The 27,128-nt window shown below is 39.3% G+C and overlaps 1 protein-coding gene across 1 annotated transcript in view; it reads left to right on the top strand.

Annotated features, from left to right (window-relative positions):
* gucy1a2 (guanylate cyclase 1, soluble, alpha 2) overlaps positions 1-25,539 on the top strand; it is a 41,482-nt gene extending 15,943 nt beyond the window's left edge. The window contains 5 exon segments of the mRNA NM_001104688.1: positions 9,815-10,027; positions 11,476-11,748; positions 14,164-14,307; positions 24,130-24,284; positions 24,812-25,539. Coding sequence (NP_001098158.1) covers positions 9,815-10,027; positions 11,476-11,748; positions 14,164-14,307; positions 24,130-24,284; positions 24,812-25,031 — 1,005 coding nt within the window. The 3' untranslated portion in view covers positions 25,032-25,539.
* Positions 25,540-27,128: the final 1,589 nt, after the last annotated feature.

The following is a 27,128-nucleotide window of genomic DNA, read 5'->3' as shown; positions in this document are numbered from 1 at the left end:
TCTTTCTGACAAAAAAGAAATCTTTCTGTGGTAAAAAAAAAAAAAGTTCAAGACCTTGGAAAAAAAAGACATTTCTTACCCAGAAACAAACAAACCAAATAAAAGATTTTCAAGTTTTTGAAGATCTGCTGCCATGTTTGAGATAGTTGTTGTGCTGCAGGCCAGGCTTCATCTGGTCTCATCTTTGGCTTTTCATTGTCTTTTTTTTTTTTTTTTTAGCTTTTCATTCTAAAGCGTGCAGCGCTGCAGATGCATGTGCACACACAGCATGCAGACAGAGCAGAGCTGCAGCTTGTTTCTGCTTTTGCTAAAGATGTGAAGAGGAAAATATCTACACACATGCACCTCAGGTAGACTGTATTTACTACAAACGACAGTGCTATGTTTAGGGATTTATAGACTAATCACTCTCCCCATAGGGCAGCCGGGATTTAAAGCTTTAAAAGTGGAAGTTTAAAGGTAAACAGGGCTGTGTTGCAACCTCTCTAATCTGCTAAAGGGATGTTTGGAGTCATTTAGTATACAAATTAGCTGCAGTGTAGCCTAAATTAAAGATTAAGAAAAAAAAAACCACACAACGTAAGGAAGCAAGAAAAAAAACTAAAGCCTGCAGGTGCCTCCCTACCCTGCCCTCACCGCCCCCTTTTGACCCGCCCTACCTCTCTCCTCTGCCACCCTGGTCAGAGCTTAACATGATGGCTTTTCTGTTGGTTTTCTTCCCACAGTAACCATTTTATTTTCAGGTCGCCTGGGGGTGACGAACAGGGTATTTGGAAGAATCTGCAAAAGTAAACTTTTCAATTTCCACGCCCACATTCCTAATATGTTCATATCATATGTCATATTGTTTTGTTAAGCTTGAGACAACAATTTATGTAAGAAATTTTTGAAATGTGCAAGAAGTAGGCGAATGCCACTTTTGCAAGCTCGCCACGCCAATCCTGTTCATAATCGACAAACTTTTAATTACAACATTTTTTCCCAAGTAGCTTCCTAGTGATGCTCAAGGTGTTAGGAGGCGATAGATCAAAATCCCTAAGACAAGTTTTGTAGTTGGTACCAAAGGGGTTTTTTTGTTGTTGAAAATTCAAGATTTTGACCTCTTCCCAAGGTCAAAGTCAACAAGTTTTCAGTTGTGGTTGTAGACTTAACCTGATGGTATGGGTGTGAGATTTCAAGAAGATCGTTCGAACAACTGTTTTCTTCTCCCATATGGTGAGAAATTGTGAAAATTGCTAACTTTCCCACTTTGTCACAAAAAAGACACCAAGCCATAGGTCCTTTGGTCATCCCATAATAACTTCAAAATTTCCTTTGGATATCCTGAGAAATATGTTTTGGTTTTGTTGTTGGAGTATGAAGTAAACCATTTTCTATGGGTGACTTCACATTCAATCGCTCTAAACTCACTTGCTCACATTTTAGCCCCTTAAAGGTCATTAAAACACACCAGAGAAAGGACAGAAGGTCAGGAGGAGAACTGATGTAACAATGGCAAAACTATTTACTTTGTTAGGTGATAAAAACCCCACAAATAAATCAGTGAGGAAAAAGCGTCTTTTCCTCACTGTCGTCTTTTTTTCCTTTTATACGAAGAGGAAAGGATGTGACTGTTTAAGGGCAAGCACAGCTACTCTTCTTCTTCTTGTCCTTTCTCTGTGAATCTGGTGTCACCTGGGTGGAGAAGCAGAAAAAAGGAGACTCAGGAGAGGATGGGCTGACATTTTCACCAGAAAGGGCAGAGATAGATGGGCACCAGCCAAGGCAAAGAGGCCCCTCTCCCCCTTGCTGCACCGTGGGTGTGTGTTTGAGCGGTCTGACGTCGATTTTCAGTTTAACTTCTGTCCTCGCCGCCTGGGGGATATTTGTTCTGTAGAAGACATTCAGAGGCCTCCTGAAAAGGGCAAATTGCATCTCTCTGCTCCGTGTGAACACAGGGGTGACCACACAGGGGAGAGTAAAGAGGTTGTACCGGCAAAAGCTCTCCTCTGCATCATGTTTTCCTCAACAGACACTTTTCTGGATCTCCGGGCATAACCTGAACGATAAGACTCTCCATTTCTTTTGATAAACCAGCTTTCTGCAAAGTCTGAGGTATTCTTTTATAAAAAGATGGTTTCATGAAACCGATGAATCACAGCACCTGGCTCCTCTGAGATGATGCTTTTTGTTCAAAAATATCCACAAGTTCCCAGACTCTTCAGGTCAAAAGTCAATATTCATCTTCAGATGAGTCATTGAAACTGTAAGTGAACAGTCATGAGATGTTATCAGAAGACCAGCAGAAGCTTTTTTAGCCGGAGCTCACAGCCGATCGCAACTCCTACACCCGTCTGTGACGTCAACGGCTTCAACTGAATAAATCCTCTCAATTCAGAGATCATCAACCGAAGGTTTCCTCTCAAAACGAACCTGCCACTGGAGGTTCCTGTGCCAGATTTGTTGGTGTAGACGTCGTCAGGGCACCTGTACAGCCCAGAACAAAGAAAACTTGGACATTCACTGCACCTTTGATCTGAGGCGGATAAATCACAGCTTTGGCGGTTTGTTTGTTCAGAGGAATAGGCTTTGAAAAATCACTGTCCTCTCGCTTTACTATTTATACCTTCACAAAGAGCAGCCAGACAACTTAGACCAGAGGAGGAGGTGAAGGTGGCGCTCCAGAGGGAAATATTACTAATAAATGAGTGTTAAAAGCAGAATAAATAAATGAATGTAGAATTTTTTTACCCTCTTATTTGAGTTTAAATACGATTTTAGATCCTAATTGATCTTTTTAGAATAATAAATTAGAACTCAATGTAATTTATAACAATTATACATTCTAAAAATGTCTCTTTAACATAAATAACACTAATAGCCTTCATGTGAACTTTTCCTCTTTCACATAAATTAACGTGTTTGTGGTTTTGTGTAAGTATGTGAGTATTGCAAAATAATTTTGGTCAAGATAATGCAGCTTTGTGTGCGTGTGGGGACTAATTTATTGTCTTTTCGGCTTTTAACTGCTGGGTCGTGCAAATAAAAGTCCTTTAAAAGTCTTCCCACAAAACGAAATCCATTAGACGTCTGTTTCACTTCCCTCCTCCCCTTCGTTGTCTTCGTTTTTGTCTGTTTTCTGGGGATTTTAAGCACATGTCTCATTGTGTCTGTCTGTGTGTAGGTTATTCTTTTTTTTGTTCCCTGGCCTCACTCTTTGTTCTTCTTTTGCATCTATTCCTATCTCCAGGCCTTTTAACAGTTCTTCTTCGTCTTATCTCTCTGTAGCTCTCTGTTGCCTATGGCGATGGCAACCTGAAAATTCACAATTTGTTCCTCTTCTAAGATAAAAGGTGAACAGTAAAGAAAAAAAAGAAGGAAAAAAAATGTTTATTTGTGAAAAAGAATCCAAATTATAAATATGTTTTATGCTTTTGAGAGTCTGATTATATTTTTATAGTTTTTAAATTCTGTATGCAGAAAAACATGACAATATGTTTGCAGGAACTTAATCCCAAATTATATTACATAGTGGAAAGTCCTTGAACATGGTCTGCAGAACAACCATTACTGGTACAAAATAGAGCCTCAGTGCAGGCAGCACTTTAATGCAACAGACTTGTTTCTCCTCTTGTTACAAAAGTTTGCATCCCTTTTTATGAAATCAACATGCACTTAAATCTATCATCTTTAAACTTGTAGAGCTTTTTGGTCCCGTTGTGTATTTTATAACACCCTTTTAGGACAAAACGGACACTCAGTGACACACAACCACACAGATGTGTGCTTTTGCAGTTCAAATACAACACAACTTAAATTCCAGTATATCTTTGTACCCGACTTTCCTGCAGAGTGTGAGAAATCGATGGGGAATAGTGTGGATTTGCATTCATAGAGAGGTGCTGATGGATAGAGGCATTCTAGCGTGACGGAGAAGCAGAGCAGCTCTGTTTGAATGGTGTAACAACCACAGCTGTGATAAAGTAACTTCATTTTGAAACATCGTTTTGGGACACGCGCTCTGTGCTGCTGCCACACAGGAAGGCACACCTGGTTTAAACCCTGTGGGGATTCATCTGTCTGCAGTCTGTGTGTTTTCCAAAAAGTATAAATCTTCCTTTTAAACCCCAAAACACACGCTAGAATGATGGGGACTTAGAAAGAGCGGTGAGGATGTGGATGGTTGTTTTTTCGAATGTGGGCTTTTGGCGGGATTGTGACCTCTCTGCTGGTTTATGCCTGATAAGTGCTGGGTAGGACTCCAGCCAAAGCCCCAAAGCACATAAAAGTCTGGTTTCTTTCCTTTGATTTCACTAGATGCTGCCTTAAACTGAAAACATAATTTGGATTTGAATACATTTTATACCTAGGGCTGGGTTAATAAAATTGATTTATCGATCTGAATCAATCCAAGCTTTATAGATCAAAAATCAATACATAAAAGTAGAGATCGATAACTTATGCCCTTTTTTCTTTTGCGGTGACCTAAAGCAAAACAGCGCTAAAGCAAAACTCTGCCAATGTTTAAACCTGTGAATTGAATTGAATCAAATACAGATATGAGTTCTGTTAAACTAGACACTAAAAGATATATTTTTTTACACCTTTTGTCACCTGCTTCAAAACTGCTGACAAAAATGAGCAATTGTATTATAATCTGATTCATTTCCAATCTGCGTTAGAAACCATCTATCCATCTAAAGTAAAACACTCTTGTTATGTCCAGGCTGAAAAGGCTACCTTCACTCTTCGTACCATCGTGGCTGTTTCCTGTTGTTTTGATGCAGGCACGGTGTGGAGAATGCGTCTGCATGCCCCCGCCCACTTGATTCCTTAACCAATTATGAATGCAAATGTGACTATCCTTTTAGTAACACTGTTATACTTAAATGCTGTTACTCCCAACACTGGTCATCAGCACACATAACTACAGTAATTGGAGCATATTGGATACCCTAAAAATAAACCATTTACACACAAAATCAGTGATTGAGGTCTCAGTATTGACCCCTGTGGAACACCGCAAAAAATGTTCAACAATTGGGAAGAAGCTCTACTTTTGTTCACAAACTGCTTTCTATTCAGATGGTCAAATGAATATCCATCCATCCATCCATCCATCCATCCATCCATCCATCCATCCATCCATCCATCCATCCATCCATCCATCCATCCATCCATCCATCCATCCATTATTACCCTAAACTTGGCTTCTTCTCTTTCACCGGGGGTTCACCTGTGTTGACAAACTATTTTCCTTTTGCCTTGCATGCTCACAGTTCACTTACCTACTCCTTCATTGGCGTAATGAAAGAGATGCAGGCAGAAACAGAGGAGCATGCTGAGTTTAACAGGGGTGCACAACTAGGCCAACTCAAGTGCCTCCAGGGATGCATGGATGCGTGTGCACGTTTGTTCAGTGGTAATCCAGAAAATAAGAGTGAGAGTCAAACGCAGACAGACACGCGGAATGAGGAGGCAGGAATATACTTTCTAAAGTGGAAGGAAGCAATGAAAAGCAGCTGTTATAGAGAAAAGTGATGACAGAAAAGCAAAAGCAACACATTAGTGGAAGGAAAACAAGTCCAGCAGCGTCTGCTCACAGCAGTTTATAAGCACGACTTTTAGATTTCCTTGTCAATGGAGGTTTTTTGTTAACCATGCCTATATTTCTGACATGTTCATATCATATGTCATATAGTTTTGTTTAGCTTGAGCCAGGGATTCATGTATTACACTTTTACAATATTCCAAACACTGTTGAACTATTTAAACATGTAGAGTTAGGCTAATTCTTCTCTAAGAGTTCTGGTACATTGCCTGTCCGTCCTGGGAGAGGATCCCTCCTTCATGTGTGCATCCCTGAGGTTTCTTTTTTTTTCCGGAATCGTTTTTTTGGAGTTTTTCCTTACCAAGAAGGAGAGTCTAAGGGCAGGGATGCCCAGTTTAGCTTTAGTGCAAATTTTGGTGAGTTTTTGAGTGTGTGGTGGGGGCCAAATTCTTGCTCAAACAGCAGTAAGAAAGAATAGTTGTGAAAACAATCTGGCCCTTCACTCCAGGACAGAATTAAAAACAAATCAAGGTATTAGTTAATGTGAGCCACCAGTTGAGGTTTCCTTCTAAAACATTTAGTCAGTAAAAACATGGAAAAAGGTGAAAATATTTCTTTATAAACGCATTCAGATCAGCTTCGATGTCCTCTGTGTTGACTGAAGCTTGCAGCCCGACTGTTTGTCGAGTCTTCAGTCATGCCTTTGAGCACACAACGACCAGAGAACAACACTCAGTCTGGTTGGAAACAGCGGAGACTGTCCTGTTATTGGCTAACATCCTTTTATCAGAACAATAACAGTAATTGGATTGTCTTGCTCATCGGCCTGTAATATATTGGCAACCTTTAAATCATGCCTCCATAATTAAATGTACACATCCTGTAAATGCCGGGCAGTCTGATTCCTGAAGCTGTTTGGTTTGTCGATCCTTCAGAATGGAATTATTGTTCCTCTGACACTGAAGATGTGAATGCATACCGTCAAGATCTGAGGCTATATTGCTCTATTAGAATTGAATGAAACAATGTTTATGGGCAGAAGTGAGGTCAGATGTCATTCAGCTTATTTATAAACCTGGTTTTTACAAAATAGTTAGGGTTTGCTTTTTTGCAGATATGAGAAGTCGACATTTAGGTAGAGATGATACTTTTGCAAAAGCAGCATTAGGGCATATTTTTCATTCTGTTTTGTCCCTGGTTTTTTTCCACAGTCTCCATGGAGATAGCTGTTAGCATGTCAAGCGTGTGGGCCTTCCAAGTCGGTCAGACACAACCGCACTAAGTAGCAGATTACACCGCCAATTGTTCCTGTAACTGACAAGTCATGTCTAAAAAAGAAAAACACATCCAAACATCAAAGGTTGAAGTTAACGCAGCTTCATGGAGTAGACAGTATTGCTGTGGTTCTGGAACAACTGAAGACACACAGATTGCTTAGCCTGTAGATTAATTTTTCTAAAGGGTTCACACAGTTTTTATGGAGGTAAGTTAATTTTTTTCAGCAACCCTTTTTCTAACTCTTTGGGTTTGTGACAGTTCTCCTTTGGTCTAATGTTTGGACTTTGATTGAACCATTGCTACATGTTTTGTCAGGGATGGAGGTGGTGTAGAACCCAAATGCAAAAGACCTGGCTGAGAGTAGGAACTAATTTTGTCACTCAAACTTTATACATGAACTTAAACATGACGAAGCAAAAACCGGAGCCACTCTGCACCAAAAGGACTAAAAAGAAGAGGATCAGCTGTGGAAAAAGAACATAACTGAGCTCAAAGCATGGCACTCGCCTTAGTCACATGCACCCGTATGGGCCGTTGACCCATCTGGGTTTTTGGGTTGTACTTTTGGAGGGTCGTAGAGAGGAGAGGCTACATCTCAAAGGGAGCACAGGTGTGTCTTGAAAAACCCTTGAGGCTCGTATGGCCTTCACAAGGGATGTCATTAAAATTGAACATACCATTGTCATGCGTGTGGTAAGTGTATTGTGAAGTATTTGTAAGGCCAATGGAAGTTACACACACTTATGACGTATGGGTGATGCTGTCATACAGTGGCCTTACATTAGTATGGTCAGAGTCTTAGCTCCTGTTGCTGCTTGCACGAGGTGTGCTCTAACCATAAGGTGTACGATGCGTCTGCATCTCACGTACTTCACCTTTAATCACCGTTGCATAGTGGTTAAGTGTTCGCTCCGACCTGTCGTCTGCAGCATGCACCTAGATAAAATGTGCATGAACATTTTCACTCTATGGGTTCACCGAACAGTCTACGACTTTGATATTTCTTACGGGCCACCTGCACGATCATTTGTCTGTCTAAAAACACAAATCTTTAAGTGAAGGACTTAAGGTTGCAAAGCTTCTGCTGCTACAGAACAAACCCATTTCACACACATCTTACACACGTCTCCATTTTGATTTCATACAGACACATTTTCACAGTGCTCCTGTGATTAATCAGACTTAAGATGTGCCTTCAACATGATATATTTGCATTCCCTCTGAGAAGCTATTGATAACTGTTGGGCTCATTTTTGGACAGACATTTACCTCCGTGTAACGATGACGGACTCACGGTTTGGGAATTGACCTGCAGGCATTATGAATTGAGGTGCAGAAATAAAAAAAAAACCTTTCTGATGGTTGTTGGTGATTTTCTTGCTTTGTTAATGTAACCTTCACACATGGTGATGCTGCATTACTTGAGAGGATCTCTTGATGAACTTAACATACATGCTTATCCAAGCATTTCAGACTCTTTTTCAGCATTTGTTGGCTCAGTTTCGGTTAAAGTCATGCTGTCACGGTGTGATATGTCTGATTGTTTTGTTTAAAATAAAAATGTTCTGCATTTCTTCTTTCTGGTAAAAGTAGGCATGTGTGCTCTATGGCCTTCCTGTTAAGGCAGCTTGTTCTGGTATTAGGCTAATCGAGGATTGTTGAAACCGATAAAATGATGAAATTCAGAAAATAAGAGCATCTTTGATGGAATGATTCATTAACAGTTGGGTTGCCGTGAATGGGCATCTCTTGACCTCTGCTTGCGGGAGCTGCACATGTGCAGATATGTGGCATGCAACTTGTTATATTGGCATAACAGACAAGCGGAGGCAGCATGCACGTCTTCCTTTGGGAAGCGTTCAGGGAAATACTGTGCATGTGCAGATGTAGACTGTATGTATTATGCAGGCATAGGAGAGAATGTGCTATAAATAAAACAGGGCTGCAATGTGCTCACCGGCGGAATAATCTTTCTGACACTATGGAGAAAGGGAGAGAGAGGAGGGGATGGAGGAGTCGGAGGGGGAGTGCACAGAGGGAGTGAGGAGCAGGATTAAAGAACAGATAATGATGCAGAAAGAAGCAAAACCAGGAGCTAAAATCGAGTAAGGAACGGAAATGGACTAAATAGGAGATATAAGCCGAGCCGCTGTAGCGATGGTGTTGAAAGACCTTTCCTCACACACCCTTCTGCAGGCTTGTGTGTTTGTTTCCGTCTTTATCCTCTGCTTTGAACAGGGAGGCTTGTTTTACTTGTCCTCCTCACACCTGCGCTCAGAACATTTAACAGGATCTGCACATACCTTTCATCTCGGCGCCCCAGAACAGAATGTGAAGCAACACGCCAAACATATCCCACTGATGTTTTCCAGATACTGTCAGTGGTATTATCACAGAGCCTCACCAATCTCCTTGCCTCGTCCCTACATCTTTTGGGATGATTTAAGTATTAATTTGTATCAATTTAATTTGTCTCAAGGTTAAGACAAATTAAATGAACAGAATGTGGGCGACGTGCTTTAGGAGAGCAGCTCCGAACACTCAGACATGAACAAAAGTGCTTCTCTGTCCGATTCTTCATTACCATGGCTGTGGCTTCTGCTCGATTTGTTGATTTCTGGAAAAAATCTAGAGTTTTGTGGTAACAGAACTGCCTATCATGGGTTCATTTCTAGGAGAAAACTTACTAACCACATGCTGCCTAAAGCCTTAATCCCAACTATCCTTAAGGGTGGATAGGGGTTGTCTGCGGGCAAATAAAGGTCAAATCTGTACGGAGCAAATACAGGGGAAAAACATGTTTTCCTTTACACATATGTGAAGAACTTCCATCTGTCTTTAGCTGCTTATTCGGGTCATGGGAGCAACAGTCAATAATAAAGTCAATAATGAGCATCAACTGCTCCGCTTCGCTGTTTACTGTCTCACTGAACGGCGTAGCATGTCCAGGCCAACAAGTAAACCAGTCAAAGTTCGGAGTAACCCGCAGCTTTACTTCCCTGGCAGGTAATGGAGCTGAAGGGTCAGATGATCCACGTGCCGGAGTCCTGCTCGCTGATGTTTCTGGGCTCGCCACGAGTTGATAAGCTGGAGGAGCTGATGGGCAGGGGCCTCTACCTGTCAGACATCCCCATCCACGACGCCACGCGGGATGTGATCCTGGTGGGGGAGCAGGCCAAGGCGCAGGACGGCCTGAAGAAAAGAATGGACAAACTGAAGGTAATGCTCATGTTGCTTGTTTTATTCATTACAGAGACCTTCTAACATACTGTAAATACAAAATGAAAGTCACGAGATGTTACCAACTTTTAGGATATTAAAACACAAGTTTCTCCTGTGGCATAGTGCAGATAAATAAACAGATTTTTTAAATTTTTTGCAATCTGCAGTAAAACAAAGGAGTTAGTCAGAGAAAATGTAAAACACCAGAAGAACAGATCATTTTGTTATTTCAATATTACTGTAGTCGTAACTCAGGCTTGTGCTGATGTTGTCTTCATAAACAACGTCCAAATCAGTCCTAGTAATTTATAGAGAAGGTTTGCGCTGCTGCAGCTGCGCAGGCGGGTGCAGTTCAGTGATCCTGCATTTGTTGTCAATTTCATCAGTGACTAGATGAGGGGATCAGGCGGTCTACACGGTTACAGAATGATGCAGGAGAGGTGCAGGACGGAGTTTCTACTTTTCTATCTCGTGGTCTTGTTATCACTAGTGTTTTCCTTGTCATAGTAGATGTTGTTATCATGACAAAATGGGAGGGAAAGGTAGATATAGGTATTACAAGAAAATGGGCAAAATAAATAAATAAATAAAAGCAAGCGGCTTCCGTATTCCGATCAGTGCACCACACAAGGCTTTGGCCATTTTTTCTGGGTGTCTGAATTTACAATTTCACAATTCAGTGCCCTTGAAATTTACCAGAAGTCTCTACGAGAAACCAGTGAGCAGCAATGCTCATGAGATTGGCAAATATAGGCCAATATATAGGCAAATATATATGCATTTTGTTTGAACAATTTGTGATTTGAAAAAAAAGTATGTAGATTTATTTATTATCAATCTTCCAAGTTTTTAAAAATCAAAAATAGTGGATTCATTACTATTTATGGTGTTCATATTTTTTAGGTTTTTTACTCTGGAAATTGGGTGAAGTCATATTTGGTGTTAAAAAAATGAGTCAGCATGTGTCCGATTTATGTTAAATCCAGGGCACTTGATAGCCCCAGCCTTTTGGGGGTTAGGGAGGGAATTCAGACAAAACCCTCATCTGAACTGTGGATATTTCCAGTGGGGAGGAATGCTGATTGTTGTCCCTGACTACTCCTATTGGATAATTGGTTCTTAAAGCATTCTTTTGCGGGAGGTGGGTTTTGACCCAATCCTCTGAGATTGCTTGTTGCATCAGTCTCCCCCCTCCAGGCGAGAGTTATAAATAGCTGCTTCTTAGGCAGTTTGCTTGCACAATGGTATCTAACTGAATCATGCAAAGTGAATGAAGACACAAGCATGCACAGATACCAAACACTGGAAAAAAAATTAGGTTAAACATCTTTTTATGCATCAGCAGCGTTCTTCTATCTTTTCATTTTGCGGCCATCGCTGCCACCTTTCTTACGGCCACATCCTCTGAATAATAAAGCTCTAAATGTCCCTCTGTTTGTTCTCAGGCCACATTAGAGCGGACCCACCAGGCGCTGGAGGAGGAGAAAAGAAGAACAGTGGATCTGCTGTATTCCATATTTCCGGGTGATGTGGCACAGAAACTGTGGCAGGGTCAGCCAGTGCCTGCTCGCAAGTTTGACGACGTCACCATGCTGTTCTCAGACATTGTGGGCTTCACTGCAGTCTGCGCCCACTGCACACCTATGCAGGTCATCTCAATGCTGAACGAACTCTACACGCGCTTTGATTACCAGTGTGGCATCCTGGATGTTTATAAGGTATGAAAGTTTTTTTTTTGACACTGAAACATTTTTTCTGACGTCTAGAAAAACAGATTTAATTTGTCAGAATTGTCTCAAAGGAAAATTTCAGTCTGAAGGACTTTACTTAATGATTTGCGTTTTCCTAGAAAGATATATTTCCTAAAAAGAAGTAGTTTTGGGAAATATTTCTATTATTCTAAATATTTCTAATATTTCTAAATATTCTATTTCTCTTTAACATGTTGAGTCAGAGCTAAACCTTTCTGTGTGACCCTGTCTCCACATACTAGGTCTGTATACACATATGTGTGCAAGGGGGGGGGCACTTTTGTTGTGGAAAAAGTACGTGATTAATAGCCCGTCTGTGAGAGCTTAACAAAGATGTGTCAATATTGTCCATCTGACAGTCTGGCTTTGAGCCTGGTTACCGTCATCTCCAGCGCCTGCTTTCTTTTCCTCTTTTCAGCTCCAATTCCAGCCTTTTAATTTTTTTCCTTTTTTTTTCAGTCCGGATGTCTAACATTGTTTGTTTGCATCCTTAGAATATTTGGTTGGAACTTCGTTAAGGTATTTATTTATCCACAGAAACATCACTTCCCAGGTGGGGAAAGTTATGCTTCCATGAGCGTAGCTTTGTGTGTCAAACAGATAGAAGGGACATGAGGACATGACGGGTAGATTGAGTCACCTTTTTGTCACCGTTGTCATGGTTACCTGCAAACTGGGTTAGGATTTAATGAGAGCAGAATGCTGTCCAAGTCTTTTTTCCTTTTCTCCATCAACTGTCCCGATTCTTCACCAACTCTGTCATTGAAGTGTTTGACATCAAAGCCTTAATAGATTTTTTTACTTTTGCCATTTTTATTTTTTTTTGGTACCAGGGTTATCACCACGTTAGAAGGCATTTATGCAATATGTGGGCTCAGTGTGCTTTGCAGGTTCCTCAGGGTTGAGTGCCAAAACTGATAAAACTTCAGGTGTTTGCAATAAAAAATGATTTTTTTTTTTTTTTTTGGTCAAAAGAACCAGAGACCATTGCGACCTCGAAAAAATTCGGCCCCTCCATGACAAGAATCTCATTTTCAAAAGCTTGAAACCTCTGGTTTCATTTGGTTTAGACTGCAGCTGGCATATTTTAATTCTACCAAAACATTTATTTCTGGTGCAGAATTCTTTGATAACCATAAACGGGTGCAGAGGTACAACGGTCGACCTCTGATGGGAAGATCCCAGATTCGGTTCTCACCTTGCCTCTGCATGATTCGAAGAGCCCTTGAGCAAGACACTGAATCCTACAAGGCTGCTGGTGGTTGGTGTGATGTTCACATTAGTGTGACATGCCGCTGTCCATTTGTTTTTTTGAAGCATCACGGACATTACAGTTGGTATGTAGGTTGACGCCAGTGTTTGGCAGAAAAGCCTTACGGAACCTTTGCTTAAATCACGCCTCCTGATGGATTTTGTTGAGTTCATCATCATCACTTTGTTGAAAGTCCAGCAGTGATCCGTCCAATTTAAGTCAAATAGAAAAATATGAATCACTAAAGGTAAAGTAGAAAATGTGATGTCACTGTTGTAGGCCTTTTTTTAATAGTAATTTTTTTATGTTGACTTGAGATACAAATTTTTTTGTTATTACATTAACTCAAAATAGTTTCAATTTGATCTTTGGGGTACAAAACCTGAAGGCTTTTTATTTTAACACCCTAAAATCTTCACATATCCCAAATTTACCACATAAACCACTTTTTGCTGTCATCGAAAACTAGCAAGCACTGTAATATTAGAATATACTTAGTGAAGTAGTGACAAAAAAAGCCTAAAAAGCCTTCAAAGCTCTGAGCAGGATTTGTAATGTTTAGCCTGTGAACTGCTTCTGAGCTCATAATAAATACAGGAAACAGCACAAGTATATTTGGGTGAGTTGAACCTGTCATGCCCACCATTAACCTTTCTCCATTTTAAATCAGACCCATTTTTCAGGCAGTCTCTTTCACGGGCTATAAATGATCCCATACCTGACAGATCTTTTTATCTTTTCTCAGAGTAGAAATATTATTTTTGGCAATCAGCTGGAACAAAGACACTTCTTGTTTCCTCTTTTACTGTCTAGTTTTAAAATAGCCATTGCCTATGCAGCGTATTTTTACTTTGCTAAATGTCTCACATGATTCTTTTAGGATTTTATTAATACCAGCATGAAAAGACCCCCCCCCCCCCCCCCAAATATATACTGTAGTAATACTGGGAAACTGTGATTATATACAACCCACTAAATGCTCTTTTTATGATCTTATGAAGCTTTTCTCTGACATCAAAGGTTAAATCCTTATACAAGAGATGGATTTTTATGAAGCTTTGTGATGCTGTTAAGTTTTGGTAGAAAAGAAATGCTGATTAAAGTTTTAAACACTTTTTTCTCTCAACCAGATTGAGACAATAGGTGATGCATACTGTGTGGCTGGAGGACTTCACAAGAAGGTTGATAGTCATGCAAAACCAATTGCCCACATGGCTCTGAAGATGATGGAACTATCGGATGAAGTGCTGACACCGGATGGGAAACCGATAAAAGTGAGTTTTTCTTCCTCTTACTTTGTGTAGGTATGTCTAACGTTGTTTAACAAGAAATTAGGTTTGTCATTTCATTGTTTTATAGGTGACCTCACTTTGGGTTACAGTTTAAGCGCCTCTTTGTAGCTTGGCCACTGAAACCATCCAAAGTTAATGGATATGCTAGACAAACCAGTTTTATTTCATTTACTGTCACACAGTTCCCATAAATAATCAGTGTCTTTACCTTTAACCCTTTTGCTATCCTAGGCACTTTAGCATTGGGAGTTGGGTCATCTAGACCCACTAGACAGTGCTCTGGACCTTTCTTCTTCAATGTTTTGTGATCTTCACTGGTGTCCATGGATTACATGAAATCTTTCCACCTTTATCCACCTTTGTCATGGTAGGGAGAACACGTCAATGTAAGGGTGGGGTCATCTAAGATAGCACAAGGGTTACACTTCCCATTATAAAAATGGGAACCCAATAATTTGGCTGGAACCAAACCTGCAAATCTTGTCCTGTCCAGTCAGTGAGCAAACAGATCAGAGATGAAAGCCTCTTGTGTTAGACAGATTACACTTTTACAATAGAGGGTTGTGTAGTTTCTGATTCATGAGGCGTTTATTTGTATAAACCCCTTTTGTATATGAGGCTAAGCTCTTATGGTATTCGTATATTTATCTTTCTAAAAAAATAAAAAAATAAAAATCCACTCATCCTGTATGCCAGAATGACGTTTTTTGTAGAAATGTGAATCATTTATATGACTAGATGATAATTCTACATGGGTGAGGCTACAATGCCCACATATTACAGTAAAAAAATTAATACTCAGAGAAAAGCATATATAAATACACAAAGTCTGTCTGTCTGTGTGCACCTGTTATGTAAAGGTTGAATGCTGACAATTCAGTTGCGTGAATTGCATTTAGGGGGTGCATGATGGGATCAGAATTGCAGGGACGTACCAATCAAACAGTGATATTCGTGGATGATGATGAGCTGTGGAGGCACGTGGATTAAAAATACATAAGTGCATACTTCAGTGTGTTACTGCAGACTTATAGTTGGTTACAGCTGACAGTAAATGTGATACTGCCGACTTTTTTTGTGTTTAAACCAGCAGTAACTGTGTCGCTGCAGATTTGTGGTGTTACAGCTAACAGTAACTGTTCCTGCACAGTTGTGGTGTGTTACAGCAGTTTGTCAAGGTTGTTAGATAGTTACAATGCAAGATTGAATAGTTGTGCTTTATGGAGTTCAACACGAATGGTTTGTTATATAAAAAGCACAGAAAAAAAGCATATACCTTTCAAAGTCTGGTGTGCCTGCTTTATTTGACAAAATGCAAATTGTGTTTATCTCACGCCAATGCAGTTATGTCTGGCATTTGCACAAACATTATGCAAGGGTTAAACATTTAAGGCATAGTCACATGAATAAACAGCAGAAGCAAATGTTTCCTTGGTCATAGGTTGTTAGATTTAGCCTATGCTCAAATGCTAAAAAATAAGATTTAAAATATGCCAATGTTTACTTCTTTCAATAAATCGTTACATGCCAGAATATTTAAAGCTTGCATGCTAAAATTAAAATGTGTCAATGCTAATACTCAAAAAAATCTATCAGTTGTGATACTGCTTGTGCATATTATTTATAGTGTGTCTGAACATTGAAAATCTTTGTGCAAAATAAGTTGAATTCTTTTCAGCCTTCTGGAAATTTTGGGCCAGCTTTTAATGTACCTTTTGTGTTGCACATAAACACGGCAATGTCTGCAGCATCAGCATACTGACTGTTTCTCCCAATGACACACAGACGTGAGCGCAGTGAAGGTCTAAAGCATCAATCTTCATTCATGTGGACGTCTGCTCTGCGTTCTGAGACAAACCTTATTCAATTGAACCGCTCTCAGATTTGTTCTGATGTTCTGAGGAAAGGTTGAACAGAACTCGCAATAGTATTTTTAGATGTCAGGTATTTTGGGCGGCCCAGCTGCTTTGGCTAAAATATATATATTTCTAGCAACCTCAGAGGCAAAATCTTACTCTTAGCTTGACATCAAACTTTCAAAATAACTTTAGCAGTTTTCGTTATAAACATTTACTACATAATAATTTAACAACTCATTTTTACAAACGATAGTCTTTTAGTTAGAACTTTTTTGATTTGTGCTCTAAAACATAAAAAGCTTTAATTTTCTTAAAAGTCTTGTGTCATTTTCTCCAGCACACAAACCAGTGGCACATTCATTCATCTTGCAGCATGAAGGAATGATTCATAAATATACATCAACTTGGTGAAAAATAAAAGTTTTCATTGACCCAGTTACAGCTAATATAAGGAGGTCTGACCGAGGTTTTAAACTGTCTTTAAGTCAAAGCTTATTTGCTTTTGGAACAAAAAAAGGAATGATTTAACATTTTTGTAGGCAGTGTTTTAGTAAAGTTTGACTGAAAATGTAAACATGGAAACAAAAGCAAAAAACCAGACAGGTTTTAATGTTAACTCAGTTAAACAGATGACAGAAAAGGATTTATTAATGCCCGTCCTTCGTCCAGTGTTGGTCAAGGTCACCCATCATACATAAGCACGCAGCTTTTCAAGCTTGTGGGATCATTTCCAGCGTTATGTAAGTCCCTGAAAACCACAAGCAATAAAAATTATTTGCTGTATTAGATGTATATTATATGTATTAGCTATATTATTTACTCAAATATGTACACAATAAAGATGACAGACATAAAAATACAATCATCCTGTATTTTTCCTGCTGCATTTACCCAGTAAATTGTGTTATAGTACCATGTTTTGAAATTCATTTTTATTTAGCTGAGGTTCTGCTGAAAATTAGTACTGTAGCTTCTCTGCTCTATTGTTTTATTTTATTTTATTTCTTTTGTTCTCTTGATGGTTCATATTTGTGACACGAATTTTCAAGGTCAAGTGTTTCCAGGCCCAGAATCGCACTAATTTAAATAAAACATGAACAGCAATTCGAAAGAAAAGCATGTTGAGAAATTTTACGGAATGACACCGTGTCTGCTGCCCACTTGACTGTTCTCTGATTTGAAAATGTGCTTGCAACCTAAGGGACAGGCCGTGTGTTCAGAGAAGCTGCTGAATAACAGACAGTCCTCTGTACACGGCTGTGCTGCAGACGACGTCCATTTGTCTCAAAATAGAAGAGCCTTGCCAAGCATTTTTAGGCCTGCTGCACAGTGCTTACATGTGTGTCTTTCTTCTTGCTCTCCTAGTCTTTTTACGCTGCCGCCCTTGTCATGCCTTTCTTTTCTATCCCACCTCTCGCTCCGTTTAACCTCTGCCGTGTTTTTTAGCTTCTTCAACTCTTGCTTTTCCGTGTTCCAAACCTTTCATTTTTACCTTCGTGTTTGCATAAAATGGAGTTATGGAGATACTCCACTTCATCCTGATAAGCGCTGCTCAGTGAGTACACTCAGCTCCAGCAAAATGTTACGCTGTTATGCAAACTGTTACAAGAGCTTTGGGAGAGGACGTTTGGTGAGACACCAACGTAATTATTCAAGGAGACAGAAACAAAGAAAAAGAGTGAAGTGTGAAAAAACATGTTGCAATTAAATCCATCTGGATGATTCTACTCAATTTATTGCTTCAAAGTATGTTTGTTTTTTCTTTTTGGCCTCCCCAGATTGGGGTTTCCACATCCAAACACTATTTACTCCTGTTATTTGGCTTCTTATTTTTTTTTCTTTATTGTGGACACTGGTGCCTGTGTGACCCATCCCTCTGCGACTGACCATTGACTGTATCTGGGAACTGGACCGAGTGAGTGTGACGTCATCCATAGATAATCGTTTACTTCTGGCTTCAACCAAATTAAATCAATTCAGGGGCTATTTTTTTCTCAATATGAATGCCGTCAAGTTGGAGCCAGATATCATCAGTAAGCAGTGGTTGGTCTGAGTCTGAGTCAACATATGGCAAATACTCAGGCCAATCAGGAGTGAGCTTGTTGGAAGTCCACACCCCTACCACTTGAAAGCAAGCTAGACAAAATATTTTGTCCATCGAAGGTTTCCAACGTTTGACGTAGATGCCAGCAGGCTCCACCTACTTTTACTGAGGCATCTGATTGCCCAGTTTATAACTTGAATAACTTAAACTACAGTAAAAATTCATTAAAAAAGAGAATCATCAAGAACATAAAAGATGTATCAGAGCAAGAATGGTTAGTCTGACAAATAGAATGACTTAGCAATAGCTGTTTATTTCTCTGTCTATGGGATTTTTGGCTTCTTCTTCAGACAAGAAGGTACTTCCTGTTTGGAACTCCGGAGGGAGGGGTCACTCAGACCAGTTCTCATTTACAGAATACATATGGAAACTCTGGATAGTACCCTCATTTGGTTGCAATAATTTAAAAGACCTGGTAGTCCCAGGTGGTCTTCCAACTGAGCCCTAACCCGGCTTAGTTTCTCAGACTAGACAAGAACAAGCGTGTCAAGGAGGGTACGGGTTTGTTTTTATATGTGAGCTAGTTTCTCTTTCTTCATGTGGAATAAATATCTGAATGTCAGTAGTTTTTCTTAAATGACACTGTTTTGTTTTGCATGCTCATTTCACGAGTGCAGCCTTGTATTGTCAGGAGATTATTGTTCTCCTATGAGCTTATGACCATCAGCCATCTGCAGTGTCTGCAGGATTTTGGATGCTGATATGGTCAGGGACTTACTGTTATGCCCAAAACAGCTGCTCTTTTCTAACAACATGACAGTTGCTGTCAGTAGACATTGCACATGCATGCCAGCGTCCCAATCCTGAGTAAGAACAAAAAAAAAGGATTTCTGATTATCAGAATAAAGTTATATTCAGAATGAGATGTGTTTAAATAGTTAATTTTATAATAATTATTCCTGCACACAAAGATCTTTTACATCTTCCATTGAGTTATCTGCCAACATTTTGAATCAAACCACTGCAAAAGCTCAACTCCATTATGAATTGTTTAGCCTTTACAGGCTTGTATGCAACATTCATAGGATCTGGACATAAATGATAATCAAAAAGCCACATTTATCCACTGACAAAATAAATAACATTTTTTAAATTGTTTTAAATAAAAATGTTGTGGAAATATATGACGGCAGTTATTTGGAAAAGTCTGACATATTTTGACGGACATATAGTAATATTCTTATTGCTGCAGCATTTATTTACACGTTACGAAGAATACTATTTCACCAAGAATATGATGTTTATTTTTATAATAGAATGCATCAAAACATTGTTACTGACAGTAATTATGTAGTAGATGTTGTATTTATATTTCCCCCCATCTGTAAGTCTGAGAACACAATCCTCTGTTTGATGTAAAAACATCATAAATTATAAAACCATACTGAAAAAAAGTGTTTGGGCAAACCTTTTAGATATATAATTTAAAAATTTTAATCATCTTACTGCTACAGGCTTACACAACCAAACATCCAGCCATTGATTGTCTATTTACACAGATTAATGAAACAAAATTTCTCATTACGATGAATACAGTGACTGTAATAACCAATCGGTGTTATTAGCTTTGCACTAAGGTGGTCAGTAAACACAACAGTACCACGTTGTGTTTGGTATTATTGGAATGAAGCAGCTTTTAGGAGCAACAACAACAAAAACCACAAAGTGAAGGGTCATGTAGCTTTAGTGGGGTCAACCACTGCAGAAGCTCAAGCTGATTACAGGCTTGTAAACAAAAAAGCAGTAAGGCTGCTGCTGGAGGAACAGCAGTGTGTGGTGACTAAGGTTTCTCCTAAAATCACTGTTCCAACTTGGCATTAATACTGTTATTATGTAGTTAATTACTATTCTGCTATGGTTACAAGCTACAAAGAAAGGTTCTCGAAGATAAGGTTGACTTAAGGCTTAAACAGAACTCTGACTTCCATCCCATAACCTTTGATATGAAATGAAAGCAAGGCTCCATCCAATCTATCTATTATTTATCCATTCATCCATCCAACCGTCTATGCATCCATCTATCCAACCAACCGTCTATGCAACTATCCATTCATCCGTCTGTCAATCCATCCATCCATCCATCCATCCATCCATCCATCCATCCATTTGTTTGTCCATCCATTCATCTGTCTGTCCATCTCCTATCCATCTGTCCATCCATCCATCTAGTCACCCATCCGTCCCTCCATCCATTCGTTTATGCATCCATTCATCAATCCATCAACCCATCCATCGGTATTTTTTACCAGCTTATTCCTGTTCAGGCACAGGTTTGTTGGAGCTTTTCCAGCTACCTTTGTGTGAAGGTTGGGTTTACCCTCAACAGTTTTTTTCCCTTTGTCAAAAACCCTTAAAACAAATAAGTTTATAGCTTTCTATGCTTTTCTGGATGAAACGATTGACATATTTGTGACATAGACACATTTAAATAACAGTTTCAGTGGTAAACCTGAAGCTAACCCTCATGTGACCTAATGTAACATTATTTTGCACGTATTTTAACTTTTGATACCTGATCAAAGTGTTGCTAATAAATTTTTTGAAACAGTGTTATGTTTATTTTACTGAAATAGTATTATTTTTATTAATCATATATCGGTACATGACTTTTATGAGTAACATAATCTTCATATATTTTGGATAAATGATCTGCATTTGCCATGTTGATTTCTAAAAGTTATTTTTTGAATAATAATTAGTAAGTAATTCATCTTTGTCATGTGCTTTATTGATACTTCAAGATTCGTTATTCTGTCTGATAAAAGCTAGGGACCGGATAATGATGAATCATGTAATAAAATGGTTACGGTATAACGGGGTGGGATTATATCAATTCGCTTCTTTCCACTCCCTTTCAAGCAATATTATTAACCCTTGTGCTATCTTAGATGACCCCACCCTTACATTGGTGTGTTCTCCCTACCATGACAAAGGTGGATAAAGGTGGAAAGATTTCATGTAATCCATGGACACCAGTGAAGATCACAAATCATTGAAGAAAAAACGTTCAGCGCACTGTCTAGTGGGTCTAGATGACCCAACTCCCAATGTTAAAGTGCCTAGGATAGCATTATCTTAAGTTTGATTCGTCATTGTATGAATGGATAACTGATGTTGCATTATTCTTATTTGATTGCTTGTAATAAACCATTTCAAATCCAAATTCAAATCAAATGTGGTCAAACATATTTGTCTTATTACACTCATTTTTTAAACAATGGTCATGAGTTTGGGTAAGTAGATAATTATCTGTTCATGTTGAAGCTGTTTTCCATCTGAAATGTTTTGGTGCTTTGTGTTTTATTATCAGAACGTTTTAACATTTTGTGAAATATTGTAAACTCATCAACAACACAAATCTATGATGTGAAGTACTAGTAAACACTTAAACACCTAAAGTGGTTTCAGGAACAATTGAACATTACTGTTTCATTTCTTTTATACAGTAATCTCATCTGCATCTTATGAACTGAAGAACGTATTGAATCCAACTTTGTCTGTCTCAGTCGCTTTTCCTCTTTGGTCTGGAGGCCACTTTGATGTTGGTTGCATGTTCTGCTGCTGCACCGTTAGCTCTGGGGCTCCATGGAGGCCATGCGCCCTGGATGCGGACTCACAGCGAGGCAAGGGGGGGGCCTGTGTCGACTCTTTCCGACTCACAAATGTAGAGGAGAGTGGGCACAGATGTAGATTTGTGCCTTTGCATCTCTGAGTGGTTGTTTGCGAGTGGTTTTCTGTTGTAGGGGCAGACAAGTATATGACCATCTGTAAGCAGTTTAGGTGCAGAAATAGGACGGGTGGCTGCACCTGCCAGCCTGCTCTCCTTCGCTGTCTGTTTCATTTTCTTTATCTCCCTTCTTGTGCTGTCAAGGTCCTGCCATCTAATTATAGGTTCCCCCTCTCTCCTCCTTGCTCGCCATTGTCTTTCTGTCTGTCTGCGCTCGTTCTGGCTCGCTACAACTTTCAGCCGTTGTTGCCATGGCTACCATGCAGTGTGCTGGAATGCTGGCTCCATTGAGAGGTGTTAAAATGCCGAAGATGATCATTGGAAATCTATGTGGTTGCAACGATTTCTGTGTGTGTTAAAGCTGTAAAATGTGTTCATCAGAAAGCCATAACATGACCTCAGCTGAGCAGCTTCTATTCATTACAACCATTTTTTATTTAACGTACAGCATACTAGTATTTTCCATTTAGACGGATGATTTTGACATTAATTGATGTTATGGAGGGATTAGGATGCAGCATGTTTGTTGCCTTGTGACAGCTGGGATAAAACTGCCTCCCTCTTTCATCACTAAACTGGATAAAGCCTATTAAAAAACTAGTGACCCAGTAACTCAGAAGTAAGCCATTAGTCCAAGATCTTCTAAATGTAGCATTCCCTGATCAAAACAATGGTGATAATTTCTGTCTTTGACAGCGCCAGCTCCACACCTGTTTTTAACATAAGCACTGGCTCATACCTGCTGCAAACAGGGGATCCGATCAATTATTTATTTGAGTCATTTCCACATCCCCCCAGTGCAATTTTTAATCTGCTGCCACCGGACATCAGATTAGATGAAAACATTTACAGGAGCATGAGAGCTTGATTTCTGCAAAACCCCTTCTGCTTACTGGATGTGAGCAGACATGTAAACAGGAGACAGCCTTTGTCCTGCAGAATAAACAATGAAAGTAAGTGCACTGGGTCAGATGTTGTTAGGGTTAGGAGGTTATGAGTGATCCCTGCGTAAAGGTTCTACTTTGACTACTTTGAATTTTTACAATATAATGTCAGGAGAAGGAACACATCTACACATAACCTTATTTGGTGTGTTGATTTCCCATAGACTTCTGTAGAGACATTTATGCATCCATTCATGCATCCACGAAATCTTTTCTGTCATTATTCAAGTTACAAACTGACCAATCAGATACCTAAAATAAAAGTAGGTGGAGCCTGCTGACCCCCACATCCAACATTCAAAACATTTGATTGACAGATTTTGTGTAACCCGCTTTTAAGTGGTGAGGGTGTGGACTTCCAACAAGCTTACTCCTGATTGGCTAGTATGGTTGCCATAGGAATGCTGACTTAGACCAACTTGAACTAATCACTGCTGTTGCTACCCAATCTGTAACGGCTACCCAAACACTCCGTGCCTGCGCAAATATTACATTACTTCCTCTATGTGGCCAACATTGCCAAAAATGACCTATTTTGATTTAGATTTAATCACATAAGTTGTATATTTTTAATACGTTTGTTGTTTCAAGATTTTAAACCTTGTAATTCATTATCAGAAAATTAAAATAAAAAATATTTTAATGTTAAAGTAAACTTTTTTATTATTATAAACAGTTTTATTGATATAAACGTTTTAAGAGCTTATTATCATTGCTAACATCTGAAGACATTCTCTGACCGTAAAATGCGATAGCAGAAGTAACGTAACATTTGCACGTGCGCAGACTGATGGGTAGACGTTACAGATTGGGTAGCAACAACTGCATCGTCTGGCTGCAAGATGGCAGCATCTAAAATATGGCTACTAAACTGACTTCATTTGGTTGGAGTAAACCATTTTCTATGAATGACATCACACTCACTCAGTCCAGTTCCCAGTTATAGTCAATGTTTAGACGTAACAGTGTGCTTGTTTCAACTGCTGCTTGATTGACCCTTAATATATCTTTATATAACTATATATTAACCTTTAAGCTTAAGACATTTTCTTCAGTAGATTTTCCCACAGACCCCTGTCACCTTTTTATAGCTCTGGATTGTGTTGCTTCACACTCTAACTCAATAACTTGACACGTTTTCTTATGTGTTTTTTTCCTCTTGTCTTTCAGCTGCGGATAGGAATTCACACAGGCTCGGTGCTGGCAGGTGTGGTGGGGGTCAAAATGCCTCGGTACTGCTTGTTTGGGAATAATGTCACTTTAGCCAGCAAGTTTGAATCGGGGAGCCATCCAAGATGCATCAATGTTAGCCCAACGACATATCAGTAAGTATCTGTGCCTGCCTTCACATTTTACCAGAGACACATTGGGCCTCTTTTATACCCACTCCAATCATCTTTTGATCTATTATTAAAGGGTTCCCAGTGGTCTTTTTATTATGATTAGGCCATAGATGCCTTAGATAAAAGCAAACAACCTATGTAGTTTTCAAGGACATAGTTGTAAGTGGGGACTCTCGGTGCAGAGCAACCCCGCCCCCCTTTCCCCTGCCCGTTGCCGAGAGTTTGGAGGAGGGAGCTTGTATTTTCTATGTCACAATTAAGCTCTTTTTCAAACAGGGTTTAGTATGTCAGCTTCTGATTCACAAAGATTTAAATAAAGAAATACTCAGAAATGCAATTTTCAGCATAATTTTCTTCATATATGTCCTCCATCCTTAGAAAAATGCCACGAGAACATGTTCAGAACACCGAAAACACAATTTTCATCGGAGTGGGCGTTTAAAGCAATAGCCCTCCAGGAAAGAAAAGTACCTGATCACGTCTTCTAATCTTTCTTATTTTATCTACAGATTGCTGAAAGACGACCGCTCTTTTTCATTTGTCCCTCGTTCACGGATGGACCTCCCAGAAAATTTTCCCAAAGAGATCCCAGGGGCATGCTACTTCCTGGAGGCGGGGACCTCCCACAGCCACGCCTCCCTTACAAGCTCGCGCTCGGCTCCTCCGGCCTCTATGAGGAAGGTCTCCTACAGCATTGGAACCATGTTCCTACGAGAAACAAGTTTGTAAATCTGAATTCAGACCGTGTTACAAAGGCATACATAGCATACAATCCAGGATTCAAACCTTGGGTAGGCAGGAGTTCAGAGATCTGTGGATATGCAAACGCATACTGTGTAAATGTGGATTCAGACCTGCTAGCTGAGAATACTTTCATACTCATGGATGGAAAAAGAGCAGCTTTTCCTCATCTGCACCGCTTGGGGAGAGATGCGAGGAACAGCAACTGCACCAGTTTTCCGTCTATCCCCCAAGGGTTTGAACCGCCTCAATCAATCTGCAGAGAATCCTTAATATAGGACTTCAAATGTAGGTGGATGTCTGCGCTCCAGACCTGGAATTAGGCTCTATCCCATCAGAACGATACTCAGAGAAAAGGAGCCCGCAGGTCTGCGACTGGGGTTCCACTCCTTAGCCATGGAACTGTGCGACCAGAACAAATCTACTTTTCATTTCTAACGTGGGTGCTGAGCTTTGGATTTGAATGCAGTTCTGGAATATAAATGTTTGCTGTTCATTGTATCCTTTTGTACCACAAATGAAGAGTGATGCAGGGATTGCCTTCTCCTGTGTGCTGAGGTCATGTCATGCCCTTCCTCCCACAACTGGAACATCTGTTTCCACATAAACATCACATTCGGGGTGGTTTGGAGTAAAAAGGAAGGCAAACTTTGGAGCAAAAACAAAATTTATCAGCAAAAAGCAGATGCCAAGAATCTGCCCTACTTTACATTTTTGTCTTCTGCTAATCCACAGCTAAGTACGACCAGTAATCAATTTTATCTACAGCTAAAATGCTTAAAAATAACTCCCAACTCAGTGCCTTTCTCAGTTAAATTGCGTAGTGGTTCTACTTAATTATTTAGAAAAAAAACAACCAGGAAGACACGCTGAAATTCTTCAGATTTCTTTTCTTTTCCGTGGCTTTCCCAGCCCACAAGCGAACATTAAGGTGAAAATAATGTGCCAACATGAAACCTGTTCTTCTCACAGAAGCACCTTAACTCCTCAAGCAAACTAAGGGTAGCAGATTTTTGAGGATTTCACTCTGGAGTGAAGAGTTTCTGCTGACATATGAATCACATGACTCCACAGAGCTCAATTTTTGTTTTTTCACTTCTGTCTCTTTAAAAACAGCGTAAACAGAGTTTTTGCATGATTGACTAATAGACTAAATTGATTTTTTTTTAATTCTTAAAGATGTATTTCTTATTGGATTTGGATCCTGAATGTCATTTACATAAACGTGTTTCCCCTTTCTAAGCTAAAACAACACATTTCAGAGGAAGTTTGTGCTTTGAAACTTGATGAGCAAAATTCACAGGCGGTCATAAGGAAAAAAGATGTTTATAAACTTGAAACATAAAATTAAAGATGGATTGTTGGAGCAACTTTTTCTACAGCCTTGTTTGGTTCGAATTCTAAGTACAAGTGATTTAATTAGTAAAGCATAATTTAGTCCGTTTAGCACAGAAAACTATACTAAAAAGAAAATAGTTTTGCAGGAAACAATACATTTTAACGTCAGTAAAGATACTTTATGTTATTTAAACCCTCTTTAATGCAAATCTAGCTTCAGAACTTGTCTTGAATATTTAAAAAAATGGGAATTCTTTAACTTGTTTGTGTATCACAAACTCCTTTCTATGCTTTAGAAAGCAAAATTAATTATGTATTAGCCAACATTAGTTTAAAACGCGTGTTTACATCCATGAACAGGAAACATGTTAGAGTTTGAACACGCCTTTGCCACATGACAACCTTGTAGCAGTCTTTAAAAGCTAGAATGAAGTGTGTGGATTTAGCTGAAAGGTATAACCAAATCTCAGAAATGTAATCAGAAGAAAATGTGCGCCATAAACTCTCTGGGTCTTTGAAAAATGGAAGTTTTTATGTAAATATGTGAAGGGTCCCAGTAAAACAGGCATTGCAATATAAGGATTTCCCCTCAGATAAAAAACATGGAAGGTTTTTGTTTATACAAAACACCTGTAGAAAAATCCCTTTGACTTATTTAACCATAGATACCAGGCAAATTAGGAAAGTAAAATTAGTAAAGAAAAATACTTTTTCTTATTGTGGATTAAACATTATAGTTTGTGGGAT

This window comes from Oryzias latipes, chromosome 13 (assembly GCF_053564925.1).
Source record: "Oryzias latipes strain Hd-rR chromosome 13, Olatipes_Hd-rR_3.1".
Classification (NCBI taxonomy): domain Eukaryota; kingdom Metazoa; phylum Chordata; class Actinopteri; order Beloniformes; family Adrianichthyidae; genus Oryzias; species Oryzias latipes.
The sequence above is the reverse complement of the archived record's forward strand: the minus strand, read 5'-3'. Positions and strand labels throughout refer to the sequence as shown.